General features: G+C 38.8%; 1 protein-coding gene across 1 annotated transcript in view; it reads right to left on the reverse strand.

Moving 5' to 3' along the window:
- The window catches only part of JAZF1 (JAZF zinc finger 1), a 188,775-nt gene that overhangs the window by 13,120 nt on the left and 153,908 nt on the right, over nucleotides 1–21,747 (reverse strand). The window contains exon 3 of the mRNA XM_036406767.2: nucleotides 16,427–16,623. Coding sequence (XP_036262660.1) covers nucleotides 16,427–16,623 — 197 coding nt within the window. The remainder of the gene's footprint in view (nucleotides 1–16,426; nucleotides 16,624–21,747) is intronic.

The raw sequence follows: 21,747 nt of genomic DNA on the forward strand, positions 1-21,747 counted from the left end.
GATTATGATTACTGCCTGCAGGGTAAGAAGCCTTTGTAGTTTGACAAAAAGCAAAACTGACCATAAAGACTTGGTCTACACCTCTGCTGCCAGTCAGTTTTCCTATCAAAATCAGTGAGAATGTCACTTAATCCTACAGCAGACATCTCACCTCTTCAATGCCCATCTACAACTTTTTCATTTTCCAGTAGATGAAGTCAGTACTTTAAAGAGCTCAGACATAGTTAGCAGAGAGCTAATTCATTTGCCATTCTGGAACAGATAACATGCCAGCTACACTGCTGAAAATCTGGGGCCTCATCTTTCATATTTCTGGGGTTATTTACACCACTTTAGCTAAGATAGATTCTGCCTTTTGCATGAGTGGATTCATTCTATTGTGAGATTTACAGAGGATTTTCCCCTGAACTTTAAATGAATCTTGGTTCTAGCAGGTGCACAGCATTTGTCGCTACATTGCTTTTCATATCTAAGGACTTCTCTGCTGTGCCTTTAAACAGAAAAAAGACAAAGCTGATTTAAACCAGCACAAGCTGTGTGTGCCATTTTAATGAGCAGGATCTATCTTGACCTCTGATCAAGAACATTATGAGTTCTTCCTTTCTCCTCCCATGAAGAAAAGAAAACCCAAAACATCCTTGCCAATTATTTCTGTGACCAGAAAGCATACATTTAAGTATACAATGAATAACTGTGAGCAAATAGCTTACTGCAGTGGGAACTAACATTGCTAGTGTCACCAAAAGTTCATGGTAATTCCATGGATTTCTCATAAAATTCAGCTTCACACTTTGTCCCGTGTGAGACTTGCAGTTTGTATTTCATAGAAACAGTTTTATGACAGCACTTCTTATGTTAAGAACTTTGCATTCCCATATAATGCGACAGTTTCCTTGATAAAAAAAGTGAATTATTAATACTGTGTGAATTTTGAGTTAACACTAAAGCACATTTATGGATTTGTCAGACTTCTTCCCTCTGTGCCCATGGATGCACACAGCAGGGACAATGTTCCTAAAGCTGATACTCATTGCTGATCTAAAAACATACCAAGTCATTCAAAATGAAATATTCTTCCTTCATATTAAGAACAGGAAATAAATGCTCAGGGCAATGAAACAAAAACCAGTCAAATAACAGCAGCCATGAAAGTCTTTAGTCTAGAAGCTGTAGCAGGACTCTCTCAGCTGAGAGCTGGTACAGGTGGCACAATGCACTGGCTCTGCAAACTCCAGCAACAAATGTCAGACACTGCACCATCCAGACACACTAAGTCAGGATCTTTGCTCACTTTGGTGGGTGGAGAGAGGGGACTCAGAGGACAGAAAGTGGTTTTCAGCCTTTGTAAAAAGTCCACTGAGATTAATTTCTTACATTTTCAAAAATACTTTTACCATTTGTGTCCACAAAGATGATATAGACGCAACTGAAGAAAACCCAGAGAGGTTTAACAGAGCACTGTGCAGTGCTACAGACCCTGGCATTTTAGACAGCAAGTGCCATTCCAGTGTTTGAATTAAGCACCTAAGCACAACAAGCACTAGGTTCACCTCAGTGAAGGCCAGAGCACGTGGGTATAAGCACAGGGAGTTGAGTTTTTGCTCTTCTCCCAGTAAATATTCCTGATCCTCATTTCTGGGTGAGGAGGGGCAATTCTGTGCTCAAAGCCAACTGCATGCTTGGAACTTTGCTGTCACTGGTGGGAGCTGATTGAGATGGTTATGGTTTGTCAAACAGGCACTTGCCAGGGCTGACAGAGGCCTCCATCCCTTTTCATGATCACAGCAGAGCCATGAAAATAGCAATTAGGACTTACCATGGCCTTGGCCCTGTGCCAGGCGGGGCGGGGGCTCAGGGCTGTCCCTGCGGCCGCTGCCAGCCCAGCCCAGCCCAGCCCAGCCCAGCCCAGCGCGTCCCGCGGGCTCTGGCTGCTGCTGCCGGCATCCTCCTCTTCCCATGACACCAGTCAGAGCAGGATTTGGCCAGTACAATGTCTTCTGGAGAAACCACCCTTCCTTTTCTCTTTTCCAGTCCTCTCCTAGCTCAGATCAAGTATCAAGTGCTAAATAATGAGCTGTTAGGATGTGTTACTGCCCAGAAGAACTAATTTTCTATTGTCTCTGGCTGAAGCAAGGCTCAGCTAATGAATAACCACCAAGAGAATTTCAAAAATGTACCTCATGTAATGATGTGAACACGGATTCAAATACAAAGGACAGTATGTTTTTTATCATTATTTTTAGGCACAAGGCACTTGAAAGCACTAGAGAAAATAAGTTGGGCAAAAAACTCCTCACAAAACACTTTTCTGTGTTTGTTTGCATCACTTGAAGAGCAGCTTTCAGACCACACTTTCAGACCTCCACTGCTATAACCAAAGGAGGGAACATTTAAGCATCCAAGGTTATGGGCAGGTGTTTCTGGACATCCTCTCCCCTCTCTCCCAGTCAAATGGCAACTGTAAATTGCACAGTCACAGGGACAGTCTGAAAAGATCCTTCTCCCAGCTATTTTGGAGGGTGGTACTTCAAACAGGATGAACCCACACATAGTTAAACATCCAGCACCCTGGTGTTTTAAATGACATGGTAGATAGGTCAATTCCAACATTTCACACCAACTGCAGTTTTCATTTCAGTGCTCTCAGTGTAAGCTCATGCTGAATTTTAAGTGACTGAAAATGTATCCCATTACAAGGTTTGGATTCACTTTGAAAAGCACGCAAACACTCCTACTGGTAAAACATAAATCTGAATACATTGTATTTTGGTATATAATGATTTTGGCTGAGCTAACCTATATGGGAAATCACCTTAAAAGTTGGAGTTAAGCTAAAATGACAAAGGTAGAAAATAAACATAAAGTTTTATATTTAAAGTGCTATTAGTATGACATTAGTGCTACATATTCTTTTTCACTGTCAGCAAAATTGAGAACTATTTACACATGAGGTCTGCTCTCCATTTTGGGCTACTATAGAAACAGAACTAACATACTCAAGTTAAAAAAAAAAAAGTTCCCCAGAGCCAATACTGGGGTTGGTGGAGCAGCTGGATTCTATCTGGCCTTAGGAGCAACTGTGTGCCATTTTCTTTCTTGATATATCTGTGTCTTGATACTGGTATAGCAAAGAACAGTCTTTAAAACTAAAGCACTGTAAATCCTAATCCAAAGTTTATAAATCCACTTGCACACCTATATAAGCAGATATATTACAACTTACTGAATGTATAAATGCAAACAAAACATACATGTAATAAGATAAATAAATTAAAAAAAATTCCACCACTTGCAATTACTTGTGGAACAGCAACTAATCACAAAAACATGCATGTAAAGAACTGATTCTGGAAAAAACCAGTCAACTGATACCACGGCATGTGTTTTGTAGAGCAGGGCTTTCTGAGAACGCTGCAGAGGTGCTAAAGCAAATTGTTATAATGTCACTGCACAATGTGCTGTTGAGGTTTTATGGTCACACTGCGCCAATAGTCTCGGGAAGTTATTTTGCATTCTTATATAAACTTTTCCCCCCAATCCTGTTTTCCACAAAAAAGGGCTTTCAATAATGTACAATCTTGTGTTTATACACAGTACAGGAAAAACATGATAAACCCAATAACACAATCTCTGCTTTAAACATATTTAAAAACTAGATTTCTACAACTTCATGTAAACAAGAATAAGCTGTTAAACACTCACCAAAAAAGAACATAACCTTCCTGTAATTAAATGGCAGTGTTTTACATGGCACTTTTTAAAAATCATGAAAATAAAAAAAGTAAATAAATAAATCAATCCAGCAGACCCCTCCCAATTTGAGGCTTAACCTGCAAAGTAATGTAACAGTAATAAAACCTATGCCAGCTGGAATCCTTTCGTTTTCTGGCTTTGGCATGAGAAGCAAGAGCAGGTATATGTTTGAAGAAAAACAAAGTAGGACATTTTCCACCTTTAGTCACAGGATGTTAATTGAACTCTGGCAAATGTTTAAAGATATTCGCAAAATGTTCAAAAAAGAATTAAAACCAGTTGGGGCTGAGAAAAAGAAACAATCCATCCTTCCTCCCCTCCCTTCTCTCCCCTCAAACATCTGTTCCAAACTTATACTCCAAAAACCACAGCGAGGAACAGTCATAATTAATGTTATTTTGGCTTTTTAGTTGCTAGGCCTGCATTCCGAGGTTAGAAATACAAAAATACAAGTTCAGGGCACTATTACTGTACTTAAGGACTCTCCTGATGCACATAACAAAAGTGCAGTTTTTCTTTTCTCTTCTTTACCCCATTTGATAAAGAAAGAGAAGAAAAAAATAGAAACAGTACTAGGAAACTGTTCCATGTTGAAGATAAAGGATTACAATAAAAAGTACCTACATAAATGAACTACACTTTATGAAGCTATGAAAATACATTTGAGACATGTTTTATACACGCTTTACAGCTGTACAAAAGCTACCCAGCCACTCAGAGTGCGGGCTATAAAACTGCTCATGCACACGGTGCCTCCGCACCCCAACTGCCGCACCGTGCCTCCCCCAGCACGCAAACCCTGCAGGGATGCACTCAGCTCCCACCAGGCTCCCCCTCCCCAGGCATTGCTATCTCTGTGCAGGTCCAGCCTGCACTACACCAGGAGTGCTGCTGATTTCAGCAGGGTCTGGCTGGGCAGGGATTTCCAAGGTGCTCCTGTGAATGGGCTGCAGCATGTGCGCCAGCCCCGGCGCAGAGCACGGAGGACGGGGGTGCGGAGGAGATGTGGAGGTGCAAGACAGCTCAGTGCTTTTTCAGCAGCTTTGGGCTGAGGAAATTTCATGTTTATGAGTCCCAAGAGGGCTACAAACCCCTGACCAGCAACAAGGGAGGCAATGGCAAATTCTCCACTTCAATGCACCGAAGGGCCGGGAGAATTTAATCTGCATGAATATACACTGACCACTTCTCTCTGCCTGCTTCTGAAGCTCTGACCATCTAGATTTAAGAAACACCATCAGCATGATTTAAGAGCTAGCCCTAAGACTCAGAATTGCCAGTAAGGGCTAAAATGGCTGTCAACTACCAAACAAGAATGAAGGCTTTTGTCGGTTAAACTACACAAAAATTCTACAGGAAAGATCTGTTGTGTTTTTCATTAATCCTACTTTGTGCTTCTCAGAAAGAAATTAACCCAAGCATAAGAACACATTTGGTGGGGAGTCATGTCTCTTCTCTCATTTTTAAAGACAAAGATTCTGATAAAATAAAGTGTGCACTGTGCCTGTTAACGCTGTCACAAACCTTTCTTTGAGGCTGTCATTGTTTCAATCAGGTCTATAAAACATATGTTAGCAGGTGTGAATTGTTTCAGGTGACATATCACTGGGCTGAAATCAAAGTAGTTTTCAAACTGCTATTTTCCATTGCTCCTTGGCTTCTTGAATCCTTTGACATTAGAGGCAGAAATGCTCAGAAATTGTTGTGAATGCCACTGCCTGACTATATATGGAAAAACCTTTCAAGAGGGAGACTATGCTGGCAAGGACAAAGCACCAGCCTTCATCTTCGGCAAGAATTAGGGTGGTGTCTTCCACCTGTCAGCCACAAGCAGTAAAAAGACAAGAGGATCTTGTGGTTTTAGGGGTCAGCAAATGTTTCATAGTTTTTAATTCACTTGGAAATACACAAAAGCTACAAAGAGCCCTGTTTTTCCTAAAATGTCACATACTTTTGAGAATCTTGTACTGGCTAACATCAACTCATGATACACCATTTCCCCTGTGAAATAAACCTCTCTGGGTTATAAGTCATTGAGTGTGAAGTGGTATGTTAGTACTTGCTTTTTATTACTTCTGATTTGCTTTGGCCACAATGCAAGGAAAACTCAAACATTTGCTTAAGTTTCATCATCTTCAGCACACTGAAGTGCCGCCTAAATGAGTCTGGCTTTTTTTCTGCTAAACCCTAACACTGCTGTCAGTGAGCAGACATGCAGCACCAGTGGACATGGAGTAATTTTTTCAGTCCTCAAGGTACTACAGTGGTACAGATAAATCCCATTTAATGTCACAGTGTACTATACATATAGGTATGTATATGTGTAAGTATATATGTGCACATATATACACATACCTAAATTTAAATAAACACCTAAAAGCTCCATGTGGCCACTACTGTTTCTAACTTGGAGAAAAACATTTGTGTTTTCAGCAAGGAATTTTCAAGATAATTAGCAGATGACTTACAAAGCTAAAGAGTAAATAAATAAATAAAAATCCTTCCACCAATTGGCCCTTGCAGTGTAAACACACAAACATGAATGCCATCATTGTTACCCAGAACTGCTGAAGTAACTTTTTGGGTGTCACACTGTTCCTATGTTAAAGCAGTTATGCCTCAAGCTGTGAAAGGCAGACACAATGTGCTTTCTACAAAATGCATATTTTTTACACATTTGGAGAAAGATAGGTCTGTGTGTGATGGGTATGCTTGCACACAAAAATCCCTATCCTATCACAAATTAACAGAGATAATCTTTACTTTTAAGCTTATTGTACATTTTTTGTTCTTGACGCTGTTAAAAATGGCTTGCCAGGGCAGGCTACTATGATGGGGATTATAAAATAGTTCCTGTGCTTGGAAGTACTTTAAATCTACAAGCCATGTTTCTATTGCTGCTTTGTAGCTCAAACCCCAAAACTAGTGATGATTTTATGAGTTGCTGTAGTCTAGACAACTCGGTTACTTTTCAATTAAATTGTTCCTTGGGGAGACTACTGTGAAAATTCCCATACAATTAATTACAGGTATGTGCAATTAAAATACAATTCTACAGCACAGTAGCTTTACAATTGCTGGTGCAATTTATGTCTGTATCAAACAAGAATGCTCTGAAGGGGCTGGGAAGACGAAGCACAACACGAAGTCAAGATTACATGTAAAGCTACCTCTAGTGAATGAGATAAAATAAAAGGTAGTGTTAAATTTTTGTGTGCCTTTTCCTCTGGTCAGATTCAGAATTCTACTAGAAATCACAAAATCTGACAACTGAGCTAATCTTCCCAGAACATATATTTATAGCAAAGTGGCCTCAAAACATTTTTACTGCCAAGTTAAAAGCAAATCAGAAATTTAACAGAGTTATAATGAAATTGCACCCATAAAGCAGGAAAACGAAGAAAAACAGAAAATGCAGCAAAAAGCTGAGAGGAATCATGATTAAAAAAAGTCACCATGTATTTCCCCTCACAGCAAAGCCCCATTTTCCCCCATCGGTTATTTTCATATTAGCCTTACTGTCCTCTTTATATACTTAAAAATATCCTTTTAACTCTGAAAGCAATTTAATGGTTAGAAGCAACACTTTAAAATAATGTCATTCCATGAATATAGTATAGGACTTTTTGTACTTAAGTTATAAGTTAGTTTAGGATGGAGTTAAACAAAGGACTAAGCAGGGCAGGTTATCATAGCACATGTCTTTATGCAAACCATAGAAAAGATCAGATCCAGTAGAATCTCCATAATTTTGCTCCATCTTCACAAGTTTAAAGGCTTGTGGATCAGTGGAAACATCAAACCTCTGAAAAATTAAGACACTTATGGGTCATGTCAGCTTGTCTTGCACTGCCCTGCAGAAATCCTCCAGGATCTGTACCCCAGAGCTACAGGACTATGAAAGAACTGTAGTCATGGACTTGCAGCCCTGTGGTCCTTGCAGCCTTAACCAACACTCCTCGTTCGCCTGGTCCATGTGCACTGAAACAGGTGGACTTTGAGGGGTCCCCAACACCCTGTAAAACAAACCAGATCACTTCAGTAAGGCAAACAGGGCTGGGGTTTGCGAGTCCTTATGACTCTCGCTTTGCCTGGGAGATGAAAAAAAGACACCAGGGCCTCCCTTGTAAGAGACACAGCCATGCAAGTGGGCCAGCTCCTATCCTTCCTCCTTTTAGGGTTCAGCCAAACTGCAGAGCAGGCCCAGGTAATTGCACAGCTACAGGTCAAAAAATGTGCAGGTTTGACCAAGTTAATGTCTTGGTCTTCAGGATAATTTCAAACTGTTTAATTTGGAGCTACAAGTTAGTCTAAGATGTGACCACACCGTTGCTGTGCCTACAATATGGAATTATCTCTGCTCTGCAGATCCTCCAATCCTAAGTCTCAGTATGCTCTGGGAATGTAAATCTTTTAGTTTGGTTTAGTCACTGAGTAACCAGGTTAATACACAGACTTGTCTCTCTAAGGAAGCCAGGCAGTCGCCTGATAGCTGATGATTGCTAGGAAATTAAAAAAAAAAAAATCAGTTCTGAGGCCCTTAGCTGAGTACAATGATGTACACTAGAACATTTTTTCACTTTGGATTACTGAAGAAAGAGCTAAATATGTACAAGTTTACAGCCTGGCTCCCTAAAATTGGAATGTGACATCTAGATCTGAAAAAAACATCTTTTAGCTGTGGGAACAAATCCCACCTGTTCTAAGAAAACCCCTATAGGAAATAATTGTATTTTTACTTACTATTTTTCATTGTTACTAGAAACCTTCTATTACAGCTCTATTCGTTAAGGTAGAAACTGGAAACTATTACAAATTTATCTTATTATTCATGCTTAGTCATGACTTCATGTTAAAATCTCATACCATATCTAAGCACACACATATACTATAGTTAAGTAACACATTGATCAACTGTTTTGCACAATGTCATTCATTATTTTTTTCATTATTTTTTACAAGAACACCCATAAGGGTCTGTTGGAATAGGTACCTCACACTGCTAAATGCTGGGCAATTATATGTACAATATTAGTTAGCGTGCAGGATTAATATATGGTCCCAAACCCGCATTTTGGCTCCAATAAAGAAAGTTCTCTGGTGTCATCTACACAGAAATGTGAAACACTGAAGCACTTCAGAAGGAAATGTTGTCAGGGACCACAATTCAGTTTCCACAAGATATTTTAACATAGGTTTTTTCCTACCTTGCAGGTCTGAAATATCAAATGTATTCAAACATTCATTATGCTGGAGAACTGAATTTGGTCTTCATTTTATGAAGTATGCCTTACTTATTTGCCCATAGTGTTTATCCAAGAGTGAGTCCATATATCTAGTTTTTAATAAAAACATAGCATAAAAGTTCTTCAGTCTCTGAAGAGGCAATTAAACAAGTAGAAAATTCTGAACAAGTAATGAGATGGTTCCTCAGACATCTGAAAGTCTGTTTTTTCAAGCTGCAACAGAGCTTGCTTGATTCATGCTTTACTGTGCTGGACACCCTGTAAGTCAAACACACAAAAACTAACACTCTCAGCCCACTTCTCAACAATTTAATACAACAGCCCTGGGATTTGATTTAATATTTCTACTTTTCATTATGTTTTTCAATTACATCTGCATGATACTAGGCCACTTTAACATGAAGTGTAATAATTAAATTTAAGCATTTACAGTATGCTAACACACGTGAAGAATTTTTGAAGTGAATGGCTAAAGCTGGGTTTTCGTGACTACATAAATTCTTGAGCTTGCAACTCTGCAAGTGGTGAATACTCCATTCCAGTCTGACAAAGCACTTGTTATGTGCTCCAAGTCAGGCAGCATTGACTTCCTTAGTATTAGGTGCTAAACATTAATCATGTGCTTGAAGCCCATGTGACCTGAATTTGTAGCCTGATTTTCAAAATGCCATCAATGTGTACTTGTTCCCACTCGTTTGTCCTCCCAAGTCTAATTTCAAGCTCCCTTAAGATCTAGTAAAAGAATATTTTGCAGTCCACTTTGCTTATAAAAATATGCCCACCACAAAAGAGCAGTATCTCTCTAGCTGTAGCAATATTCAGTAAATCTTCATTGCCCAAAGAGAAAGCTGTTGCAGATTATCAACTGAGTAGCAGATTGAATGGTTCAGATTCTACTCTGATTCAACCTAACATGGAGTTCAGAAATGCCACCTGCTGACAGCAGCCAAACAGATTCTGCTATAAATAGCAGTCCTGCAACAAATTCAGCTTAATTCAGCTACACATTAATAGCATATCCATCAACATAAAAAAGCTTTGAGCACCTAACTCCTCCTCCTGTAAGTCTTCAATTAATTTGTGGGGGGAACACCCCTGTTATTTTACATTTCTGCTGTTCACTCTAAACTCAAAAAGTAGTTCAGCTGAGCAGATCTCTTTTTCTTGCTGAATTCTGTTTAGTGTGCAGTTCCAGCACTCTGTGCAACAGCTGTCTGTGCCATATGATTACTTCATTGTTGAAAGCCTGACATATGGAAACTCTACTGAAATGTTAGCTGCTTTGATACCTATGAAGAGGAATGAGCTTTTACATTACAACAATGCATTTTTTCAACAACTTAAAGTAAAAAAAATTAAACACACATTTAGAATCTAAACCATATTAGTTTCCAGCTTATGCCTGTAACTCTACTTCAATGCCCAATTCCAAAGGCTGGTTACTATTGTGGTTTTGGTTGCTATTACCAGCAAACAATGGGTGGTTTTCTTTCAGCTTTTGCATTCTTGGAAAAGAAAAGGGAACAGATTCAAGAGGAGGCCCGTGGGATTCCTTCATGAGTTATCCATGAAGGCAAATTTATACAGCAGAATTACAGGAATAGAATCTTGTATCATGGAGATAACAGTACATGAGATAACCAGGCTTATTGGGAAAAGTCCCTAACTGCCACACAGTGTTTCACTTCCCAAAATCAAAGCTTCCACAACAGACAGCTCCTTAGTGGATCAGAAGAAAGGTGGATCCTTACAGACCAATTTCTGAGCCCCAGCTGCCTTTGGTAGGTAGAGAAAGGAGCTCCTTTGTTGCAATATGCAGACTTTCCTCCCCTGTAAATTAGTCACCCATAGAGGGAACACAATGATGCTCTAAATTATTTCATCAGCAGCATGAACACTAGTTAACACAGAAGGAAGCTGTAATTTTTTGTTCACTGTTTTGCCAGTAGTAGCATTTGAATCCTGAACAAAATCCATCTGAATCAGAGAAGATACTAATAGTATCTTCTAGTGAGTTTTTAGGATTTATTAATTTTATTGAGTAAAAATTTATATGTACCTTTTAAGAAAATATTCAGTCTTAGAAGATATTCCCTAATGATGTAAATGGGATAAGATTATCCTTAATTTAGTTACCTAAACCCAAATCAAACACAAATATATTTAAAATTACTGCAGACATTTAAGAAGGCAATCACTCTAGATACAAAAAGTACTCTTAACTACACCAGGCTCTGAAAATAAGACACTAGGGGAAGACTGATTTTTTTTTCTTTTGATTGAAAATTAATTGAATTTCACTTTCTGTTAGAGTGACATTTTATATTGTGTTTCACCACAGGTATGATTTATTAGACAAAAATTGGCCCATCTCACATAGTGTGTTCTGACTGAAATAGTGCAGCTTTAGGACTACTGACAAAGCTACAAAGCAATCATGATTTCAGTTTTAGTATTGCTCTATATATCTACAAAACCACTCCTTTATTATAAATTTGCCAAAGCATCATTCAGACAGTATCCTCAGATGGCAAAGGCAGTAATTTCTACAACAACATTAATAATTTGAATGCCTCAGTAGTATTTTTTTTCAAGTCTCATAACATTACTTTGCTGAATTTTTAGGCATATTTCATTAAAATATCACTCTTTAGACGTTAGACTTCTTAAAGGTTAAGGCAAATCCTACAAAGCATTTTTTTTTCTCCAGATTAAAATGATTTATTACTTTCAAGTTTTACCAGAAAGGAAAAAAACTCCAAAATTGTAAAGTTAGGTATTTTCTGTGGGTAGAAAACGGAGTCACATTACTAGATACTGAGACTGGACTGGTGGAAATTTTAAGGAAGTCTGACATATTTATGAAAGGTAAAAGCTTTCAAATGCAATCAATCAAAAATGACTGAACAAATATGACTCCCCAGAAAGGCAATAATATCCCAATTAATAAGAGAAACCAATAGTTAGTCACCTACTCAAATGACAGCTGTAAATCAAAATGGGACTTGCCAATTCTCTCATGGGGTCAGCCTATGACCACCCATGAAAACTGCACTCTTTCATCTCCTTCCCAAGTGGAAGGGCTGAGAAATGGCCACAGCTTTTCCAGGCAACCACAGCATCCTCTACACTTCATGCCAGGACTGGCTGCCATCCACTGCCCCAAATGATCAGGCAGTAAATAGGTCTATAAACCTATTAAAACTGCATAAATGTTATAACTTGTAATCTATATAAAATAAAAAATAACCAGGAAAGGATGTCTAGGAGCCAGCTTCTTCAGAGCAAAATGAAATGCTAAGTATGAGATTTTTTTTTTACTCCAGCTTTTCTTTTTCTATCTTTTTTTTTTTTTTTTTTTTTTTTTTTTTGTGCAGAGGAAGGTGGGAGGGCACAAGATTTAGGGTTGAACTATTAAAAAGCCAGTTGGTGGTATTAAACCCTTGCTTCAGGATTTATAGGAAAGCAAAAAATTCACTCCTGGCTGAAATTTATTATTCCAGGCCTGGAATAGTTTTTTAAAAAAAGGTCATAAAAATAAAGGAAAATAATAAACAAACACAAAACAGTGGTTTCAGATGATTTTTGGCATTTCTTCAATGCAGAAGTGGCTTTTTTTTTTTTTTGAATGAGATTTATTATTATGAATTACTTTTCTAACTAAAATTGGGAACAGGTTATTTTACTAATTAATTCCCAATAATTTACTATCACTGGATCTCTTTTAAAGCTTTTCAGTATGAAGAGATATCATAGCTTTCAAAGGAATGTCAATGCTCTGACTTACACTCAAAAGCCAGGAAGTTAGGAGTGGAAATTTCATCTGTGAGCCACACAGATGTATGAAAACATTCAAAAAATTAACAACGTATGTTAAGGATGCAATGCCAACCCCATTTTTATCCATAACTAGACTTCATTAGTTTTGTGGGTTTAAAATTGACATTTAAAAATAAAAACAACATAAGTTTTTGTGACTTAATTGACTGCTCCTTAAATAAAGAGATATTTCAGTATTTGCAGACTGCTAACATCTTTCCAAAATAAGCTGTGTGCTGGTGCTACTTTGCTCTATTTCCCTATCACCCTAAGGAGCCTTTATTCCTGATGGAAGCCATTTCTTTCGCTAAACCCTGCCTGTGAACTCTAACAAGACCATTTAAGCCCTACTAAACAAAGTCTCCTGGGAGACACTATTGTTAAAATAAAAACTGGAGCAAATTTTTAAAGTGAACTTTCTGCAACCATTAGAGGATGCAGGTCTTAAGAAGAAGAGAAACAAAAAGCCAAATGTAAGCAGAGAGCATATAAGAGCCACCCTGAGGGAACAGAGGGGAGGTATAGAAAATTAACTACTGCATTTCTACTTCACACCAAAAGCACAAACGGGCCTTTTCAGGGGACTAAGACACAGAAGCTGAAGACAAATACATGTCTAACTCATTACCTGAGAAGAGCCAAAAAGAGCACACTTCTTTGCTGAATATTTCTGCTTCTCTATGAATAATCTCCTTTACCAAGAAGCAGGAGGTGCTTTCATGTGCACATCCAACATTTGCAACATCGACGTGGGTCAGTCTGGAGGCTGCTCAGCTCTGCCTGAGAACGAGGCCCCATGGTCTTTTGGCACAGGTTTTTACTGTAAAACTTAACAAACACTCTCGGCAGCCAAAACACCTTGAACTGCCTCTTATCATGTTTCACAAGCTGAGTGGGTTTGAGTCTGGTCACTACCTAGATGAGAGATCATTATATGAAATTGCACGCTGCTGAAAACTTCCAGCAGTAGCTTAAACCTGTCGGGAAGTGGCGAGACATCGCCGTGGGGACATGCACCAACAGGAGTGGGATCCAGGCAGCTCCTGGCTTCACCCAAGCCAAGACTAACAGCCCTGGGAAAGCCAAGATGAGCAGCTCACCAAAAGAGAGGACAGTACATGGAAAAGGGGACTCAAAAGATTAGTGTGGTTTTCGCTTTCTATGTTGAATGAGAATGATGAGAAGCCATATGTGACAGACACACTCTCCTGAGGAACATGTGTTCCATGCCACCTCACCAGCCTGTAGGGCATGATTCCTCTCTGGCATCTGAAGTGGCACCACCTTGGGCAGTGACAGTAATGCCAGGCACACACCGCTGAGCCCTCACGAACTGTCCAACAACTGAGACAGGAGACAATAAAAGGGAAACAGCCATCCTGAGACTTGCATGAATGAACTAGGTCAAAGCAATCCCACTTTATTTTTGACAAAGCATAGGTCTAAAGGAGGATGAGGACAAGGATTATATTTGGATTATAACAAATACAGGGCATAAGGCAACCTAAGGGAAAATAGACTCTTGGTTTTCTCAATTACCACAACATACACGTTTACCTGCATTCAAAGACGAATTAACAAGAGTTTTCTCGGAGTACAAATCAAACAGGACTGCATGGAAGGAATACAGCAATACTCTTCATTCTCACTGGATGCAGTGGAGGGTATGCCTGTAGGGCTTGAAAGCTGTGTAGGCACTGTGAGGCTGAAATGCAGGACAATTTACATACTGTAAATTGTTTCCCTGAAACAAAGCTTGCCTAACAACCCTTGGTTACACCACCTTGCTAATCAACTGCCCCATATACTTGCACTTGAGGGAAAAAGTTCTGCATTGGCCAATAAAAGACACATGAGCTGCATATCTAAAGTTAGTCTGCAACTCCTACTGGGCTGCATCTCCAGGCACTCCACATACAGAAACTCAGCCATGGCATGACTCTGACCACCTCATCTACCGAAGTTAGAAAAAATCCTACACCAAGTAAACTGTGGGAAAAAAACTGTAGTTATCAGAAAAAGCTCAATGCTTACTTTAGGTCCAGAAAAACTTTTAAGAAGAGATAAATGGAATTTCTGGGCTGAGGCTGCTGAAATGCAATGCAGTTAATAGTAAATTTTTAAAGAAGTCTTAAAGAAAGAATACGTGGTTTTTTGCTACCAGGATCAGCTGTAGCTTTGGAATAAGGGGTCCAAAAGGGAACTTGGAACAGAGGGTGCAGAAAGTGGAAGCTGGTATTATTTATAACCTGGCAGGCAGAACTTGCAGAAATGCAGCCATAACAAGCTGATTCTCTTAACCGCAGGTAAAACAACATTCTGACTAACTTTAAAAGTTTGGAAAATACACAAATAATGAAAGTATTTTGGTAGACAGATGCTGAGATTTTTTCTTTAGTATTTGATGGAACATGTTTCAAAGAGTACATCACTAGCCAATATTGCTGACAGATGTGCAAAGTTATACTACCTGACCACATTCATGAATTAGCCTTCTTAGGAGGAGCTGTACAAAAAGTAAACAAAAGAAAGAAAAAACTCCTTGCCATCTTCTGTAGGATGTCAAGGAAATGAATCAGTTTGTTTCAAACAGGAGATAATTAAGAAAATCTAAAATTTACTGAATTATATTAGTACTTTATCATTTAGCTTTTCTTGATGTGCTTCCCTTTTTTATAACCAGGGACATACTGAACAATCACTTCATTTTACAACTTGCAGACAGAACATCTCAAGGACTGCTACAATTTTTCCATTTAATCATTAATACTAAGACATGAAATAGCCTATATAAAAAACATGTGGTGTAACAGTTTTTCAGGGCAGTGATGCTCAAGTGATTTCCTGCTAAGGAGAATATATTGAACCTGTTTATTACAGAATAGAATAGCCCTATCTTATGCATTTAGCTTTTTAGAAGAAAATCCTGGTATTTAGTCTGAAGTGTACCAGAATTATCTGACAAGATCTCTACCTAAAGTAAATCAGACTGACTTAGGCCAAGAGATCTGGTTCAGGATAGCAAGCAATTTTCAGCTACTCTAATCAGTGCAAAAAAATCCCAGGATGTTTATACCCTGGAAAACCACTGGAATATTAGCTTTTGAAGGAAATATAGATCCCTTTTTTCCTTTATTTCTTTTCATGAACATAGTTTCCTAATGAAAGTCATTTCTACATGATGACAGCAGCAGAACATTCCTCCCTGACCACTTACTATGAATTTCAGTTTCCCTCCACCAAAAAAAAAGGGGGGAGGGGAATGGGGTAGGGGGAAAATACTGACCACTTCTTTTAAATCTTTAACTGTACCATAGGCAGAGCTCTCCTACTGACACATAAGGGGTCTTTTGCACATTTGGCATTTCTGGTAAGGTTGGTTTCTTCACATAATTTCAGCTGTAACATTTAAAGTTAGCATCCTCTACTTTAGCAAAGAATTTGGAAACTTAGGGACTGCAGACCAAATGTAAAATAGCACAAAGCTTTTCTGTTTTATTTTTTGGGGCTCCTCTTACCCCGATGCTTCAGTATGTCTCCTGTTCTCCAAATGCCACAGAGCAAAACTGCTCCCTTTATTTGGGATGAATTAAAGAGTAGGTGCTTACCTGTAGGAGTACTACTGCGAAATGAAGAGGAGGGAGTGATTGGAGGGGTGACTGGAGGAGTAAGGCTTCCACTGCTGTGGCGAGGTGGAGTGGATACATTCCCACGGGAAACTGTGCTTGACAAAGTCAAAGAGAGTTTTGGCTGAATCTTTTTCTTCAAGGACTCCTGCTCACGTCGAGCTGCATCAGTCATAAATCTAGAACAAGGAAAATCACAAGGATGAGAGCTTTGAACCACTATCCACCAGCAAGCTTTAAGGTAAAGATAAAGTATTTTTTGCCCTCAGTGACTCAATGGAGTTTCAAACTCAGCCATGACAAGTTCCTCTGCAACACACATTTACAGAATACAAACTTCTCCATCAACAGCTTTATGTGTTCAACATCCGGGCCATTTCCTTCTGATTTCAATAAAACTTACATTAGATACTTGCATCATGTGCAAACACACAAGATTTTTAAACTCCAACCAGAGCTCAGCATTTCAAACAATACTGTGATGATTGTACTCAGTCCTTTACAGTAACTACATTCAATCATTCTGTGAAAAAGTAGCTGAGAAAAATGTTAGCAGCAAATGACCTTCAATCTGAAGGTCAAAGGGATAGAATTAATTACTTTGTGTAGATACATAATTTTCAATAGGACAATCACATTCTTTTACTAAGGGTTTTAGACAACTTTGCCTGGCATAAAATATGTCTAATTAAATTGTAATTCCTCAAACTGGAGTTCCCAGTTCTTGAAAACCAGATGAGGTCTCTCTGTAGAGCTCTGTATAGGCTGCTGAAGGCCTGATGCAACTCAAGGTTCATCTCTGTGGGATGCTGAGAGGGAATCCCACAAGCATGATGTAAGGTGTGCACCACACACAGTGCTGTAATTCCAGCAGTGCAACTTTCTGCATGGGATATCCCATCTGGAATAAAAAGTGCTTTTTTTACTTTCATTCTGATTCCTTTCAAAAAGGAACAACTGAACTGAAAAAGACCACTTTTTCAGTAAGTATACACAAAGAGTTACACCAGAAGACCTGATGCTGCTTTATGCTGACATTCAAAGCATCGCTTTGCATTAACTCTCACTTGAAAAGACTGGGCTCGCCCCACAACAGGATATCTGCAAGTCAGACTTCATGACTTACCATTCAAGAGACATTTTAATCCTCTGTCTTTCCCCTCCACTACATATGGATATAAATGAATAATTATGGATATCTTGAAGGATTCCTAAGACAGGCTAAAGTAAATCACCGTGTCAGTACAGCCCTCTGTCCTTGAGGCTGAAATACAAACTAGCCCTGCCAGTGAATAAAAACAATATGCAGTCACACATGATACAGAATAAAAAGTTAGGTTACACCCAGGCATTTGTTTGACCATAGTCTCAAACCACTATGGCATAAAATTTTAGGTACCATTAGAGCAATAAAGATGTATCCTGTCTGTCCATGCCATGAAGCCATTAATAAGTGGATCTTTGCCATGATAAGTAGCATCAACACACAAGTATTAATAAACAGGTATGTGATATGACAGCTTATCTTCTTTGAACTGAGACAACAATACATCATGTCAAGCCCAGATGTGGCATTTTTATGAAGCTAATATTTAAAATGCAGATATTCATAGTAATAATTGAGTGTTAAATTTCTCTTCTTCAACCAAGGGTGCAGATGATAGTGACAAAACAGTCCTCAAATGGAAGTCTAAATTTCATTCAAGAAAATATAAGTTAAAGGATCTTAATAAAGTGGTCATTCAGTACACATTTGCTTTCCTGTAACTAGGAAATGTCTAATTCACTATTTTTGCAATTTGTACTATGATGTATGCTTGCTTCTGGATGGGAAGCCTTATTCCTTAAGAAAATGTTATGGTAACATTATAAATCCTTGAAAACTTGGAAGATAACTTCAACCGTGAGATATTAAAAGCAGCAGCATGAAAGTTGCTCTTTAGTAAACTCAGCCACAAATAACAATGTTAAAATAATATTGAGTTATAACCACTCTGGTTGAAGTCCATAAAAATCAGGAAAATGTGAAGTTATAACTGAAACTTCTCCCTGTCCTCTTAACTCATTCCCATTTGGGCTAAGCATGTAAAGTATATTCCAAAATGTCATTTGTTGCCTACACTGTGAACCTGAGAGAAATGGAAGGCAGAGTCTGTTGAGAAGTTCAATTTCCAACATCTCATGGAATTAACCCTTCCAGATCCAAATAGTCCCATACTTATTTGCTGAAGCACTGGTAGTGCTGTGGGTTTAAAAATGAAACTTGTCTAAATGGATTAAAAGGAAACTTTTTTCAGTATTTTAACTGAAATGCAGTATTATACATGTGGCTTACCATGGCAGTGTTCGTCAAAGCTTAAAATATAAGCATTGTTATGATGGATATAGAATGACATTTCCAACTAAGTCTTTAATTTTCATGTTGGAAGTCCATTATGGTTGCAACATCAAGTGTTCATGAATGAAACATGTTGGAATTAGGGTTGAACACTGGTCTCTAAGTGACATGCCTGCATACAATTTTCCCTGCCTCATTTAAATGCTCAAGATGTCTGGGAAACAGGAAATGAACTGTAACTAAAAAAGGCTGCTGTAAGGCCATTAGCTTAAATCCCATCTTTTTGATAGTCTGTCTCACTATCTTCAGACCCATAACTTTGCTGAGCAAAGCTACCTCTGCTATTTTCAAATTATTACCTACATAACCCTCCCCCTCTAGTTCCACCACTGTGCACATTTCAGTCACCTTTTCTGTTGCACGTGATTTTGTTTACACCTCATAATCCTCTCTCCCTCAAACCAATACATCACATAGGTGCAGTGAAACAAGGAGGATCATTCAGCTCCCAGCCATTCATTGACCCTGTTTTGAAAGGCATGGGGTTTGTGTGCCTTCTTGCCAACAGTTCATAACAGCAGGCAGGAGAAAACTCTTTCTAAAGAAATCTCTTCTACACCCATTTTTTCTTTCCTCATCCTTTCAACCTTCCTAATTATTCAAGTCCCTGCTCCAAAAAATGTAGGTGCAGTGATTTCTGAATCAAGTGCTTGCAGCAATTTTAATAAACATGAGCAAAATATAGTTTTCCCCCCTCTTCTCATTCCCTGGAATGGTTCAAGTATTTTTATTGAAACTTTCCCAAGAAATTCAGCCTGAAGGAGACACCCAGCATGGAAAATTTCAGCCCAAATGTTGGCAACATAAGCAACTGAAACAGTCTTATAATGGAAAGTGTTGCACAACCTTTCATACAGGTGGCAATATAATACAAACAGCGTTACCTTTTGTTACCAACACAAAAAGCCACAAAAAGCAGAGGCTATGCTCAAATTTAAAAAAAAAAGCATTTTCCAAACAAACCTTTTCCAGTATTTCTAAGACTTGTCACCCCCAAAAGCTTTGGAGTCAAGAATGACCAGAACATAGTCTTAGAGGTTTCCTTACGCTGTTAGCGTGCACTGCCTCATGGCCGTGTGTGACTCACGTGATGATGTCAGAGTTAGTTTATCATAAAATCTATGCTACACACAATGCTAAAGCAGTTACAGAGCTCTGGACTCATACATCCAGACTGAGGGTAAGGGTTTTAAAAATGAGCAGCAGGTAAACTGAAAAGTAAAATAAAGAACCCAGGTTGCTCTTCAGAATGCATATCCCTAATAGTTCTCATCAGAGTATGAAGTACCCTTTCCTCTTCTTCCTCACTGCTAAATCTTGCTGATGCAGGAAGTCAGCTGCTTGGGCCAGCCCTGTTTCCATGTCCACAGATATTCACACTGACAGTGAAGAAGGTGCATCACAGCTACCTGGTTGGATTTGAATATGAATTTGCTACATTCCTGGTCTCTCAAACATACACCAACAGAAGACGGGTCACAATCACGAGTCTCCTGTTCTCCAGTTACCGCGTGCACAGGGAAGAGAAGGGAGGGGGATTATTCTGGGTTTGCATAACAAGCAGATTACACCACACAGAGACTGAAGCCCACGATTGCTCCTCAACACTGTCCAGCCACACACAAGCTTAAAAAAAAATGTACAGCACTACCTGACAGTAACAAATATACCCTGTCCTGTGCCATACCACTGCCAACTAGTACTAGCCCACAACAGGGAAAGACAGCAGAACAGAATTAGTTCTGACCTTTTCTCATTACCAGATAATTATGGAAAAACTTTTATAGTAGATTCAAGTCATATTCATGTTTGCCTAATTTGGCTAACCTGTCCTGCGAAAGCCTGTCACTTTGACCAGAATGTGAGAACATGGTGAGCTTCCATCACTTGTATTTCAGCAGACTGCTCCTTAGCCTGACACTTGCTCAACTTCAAGATTGACTGGGAAGAGGAGAAAAAAAAAAGCCTGGTGCTCTATTACAGATTTATGCTGCCTTGTGGTGGTATTATATTTAGATAAAAAGTGGTCAGATTTACTTGACAGATGGGGCACACACTAGCTTGCTATCTACTAAATTACATACATGCATGAAAGTCACACATTAATTCTCTTGTTATTCTTTACACCCACCAGACCAAGGTCCTTGCTGTATCTGTTTTCTCCCCTCAATCTTTTCCCACTTTTGCCTCAGATGTTTATGCGATTCTTTGTCCGTGCTGTACCAAGAGAGTTAAGGAGGTGAGGGTGATTATTTTAGCTTTCAATCTTCCTCATCACATTAGCAGTGTTTAGGGAAAAAAAAAAAAAGGCTAGGATGGAAAGTACTTCTTGTTGTATGGTATTTAAAAGCTCAGGAGATCTCTACTTTAAAGAGGGATTAGGAGAATCCACTTCTCAAGGGATGACATTTCAGTATGACAGGACTCTGTGGACTCCCCAAGTCAGAAACTGTCCTCCCTACATTATCTTTTTTTAAAATCTTTTCTTGTAAAGGCAGCAATGTGGTTTGACTTAACCAATGCCAGAAAGAAGAGACAATTGTCAAGTTGAACTTCTGTTGGGTTAAGGAAAGATCTGGTGAAACCTAAATAGTGGGAATTCAGCAGTACTTGTTCACAGACAAGTTCATAGACTTGGGCTGTCTTGTGTCCTGGAAAGGATGAAAGGCTTTTCTCAGTTGAACCTGAACAACACTGAGCCAAAGCAAAGAATTACATCCCCAGTAATGTCTTGCCACACTATTTGTGTGATCATGAGGAAAGAAATATATGAGCAAGTTTTAGACCATCCAAATAATTAACTTAAATAATTTGAAGAACACCCTTGAACACTTTTACATAGCGTTCTTTGTAGTGTGGGGAAACAGAAGTATTCTGCACTCTTCATAGACCTTCTGCTTCACAG

The sequence above is a fragment of the Molothrus ater genome, chromosome 1 (assembly GCF_012460135.2).
Source record: "Molothrus ater isolate BHLD 08-10-18 breed brown headed cowbird chromosome 1, BPBGC_Mater_1.1, whole genome shotgun sequence".
Taxonomy (NCBI): domain Eukaryota; kingdom Metazoa; phylum Chordata; class Aves; order Passeriformes; family Icteridae; genus Molothrus; species Molothrus ater.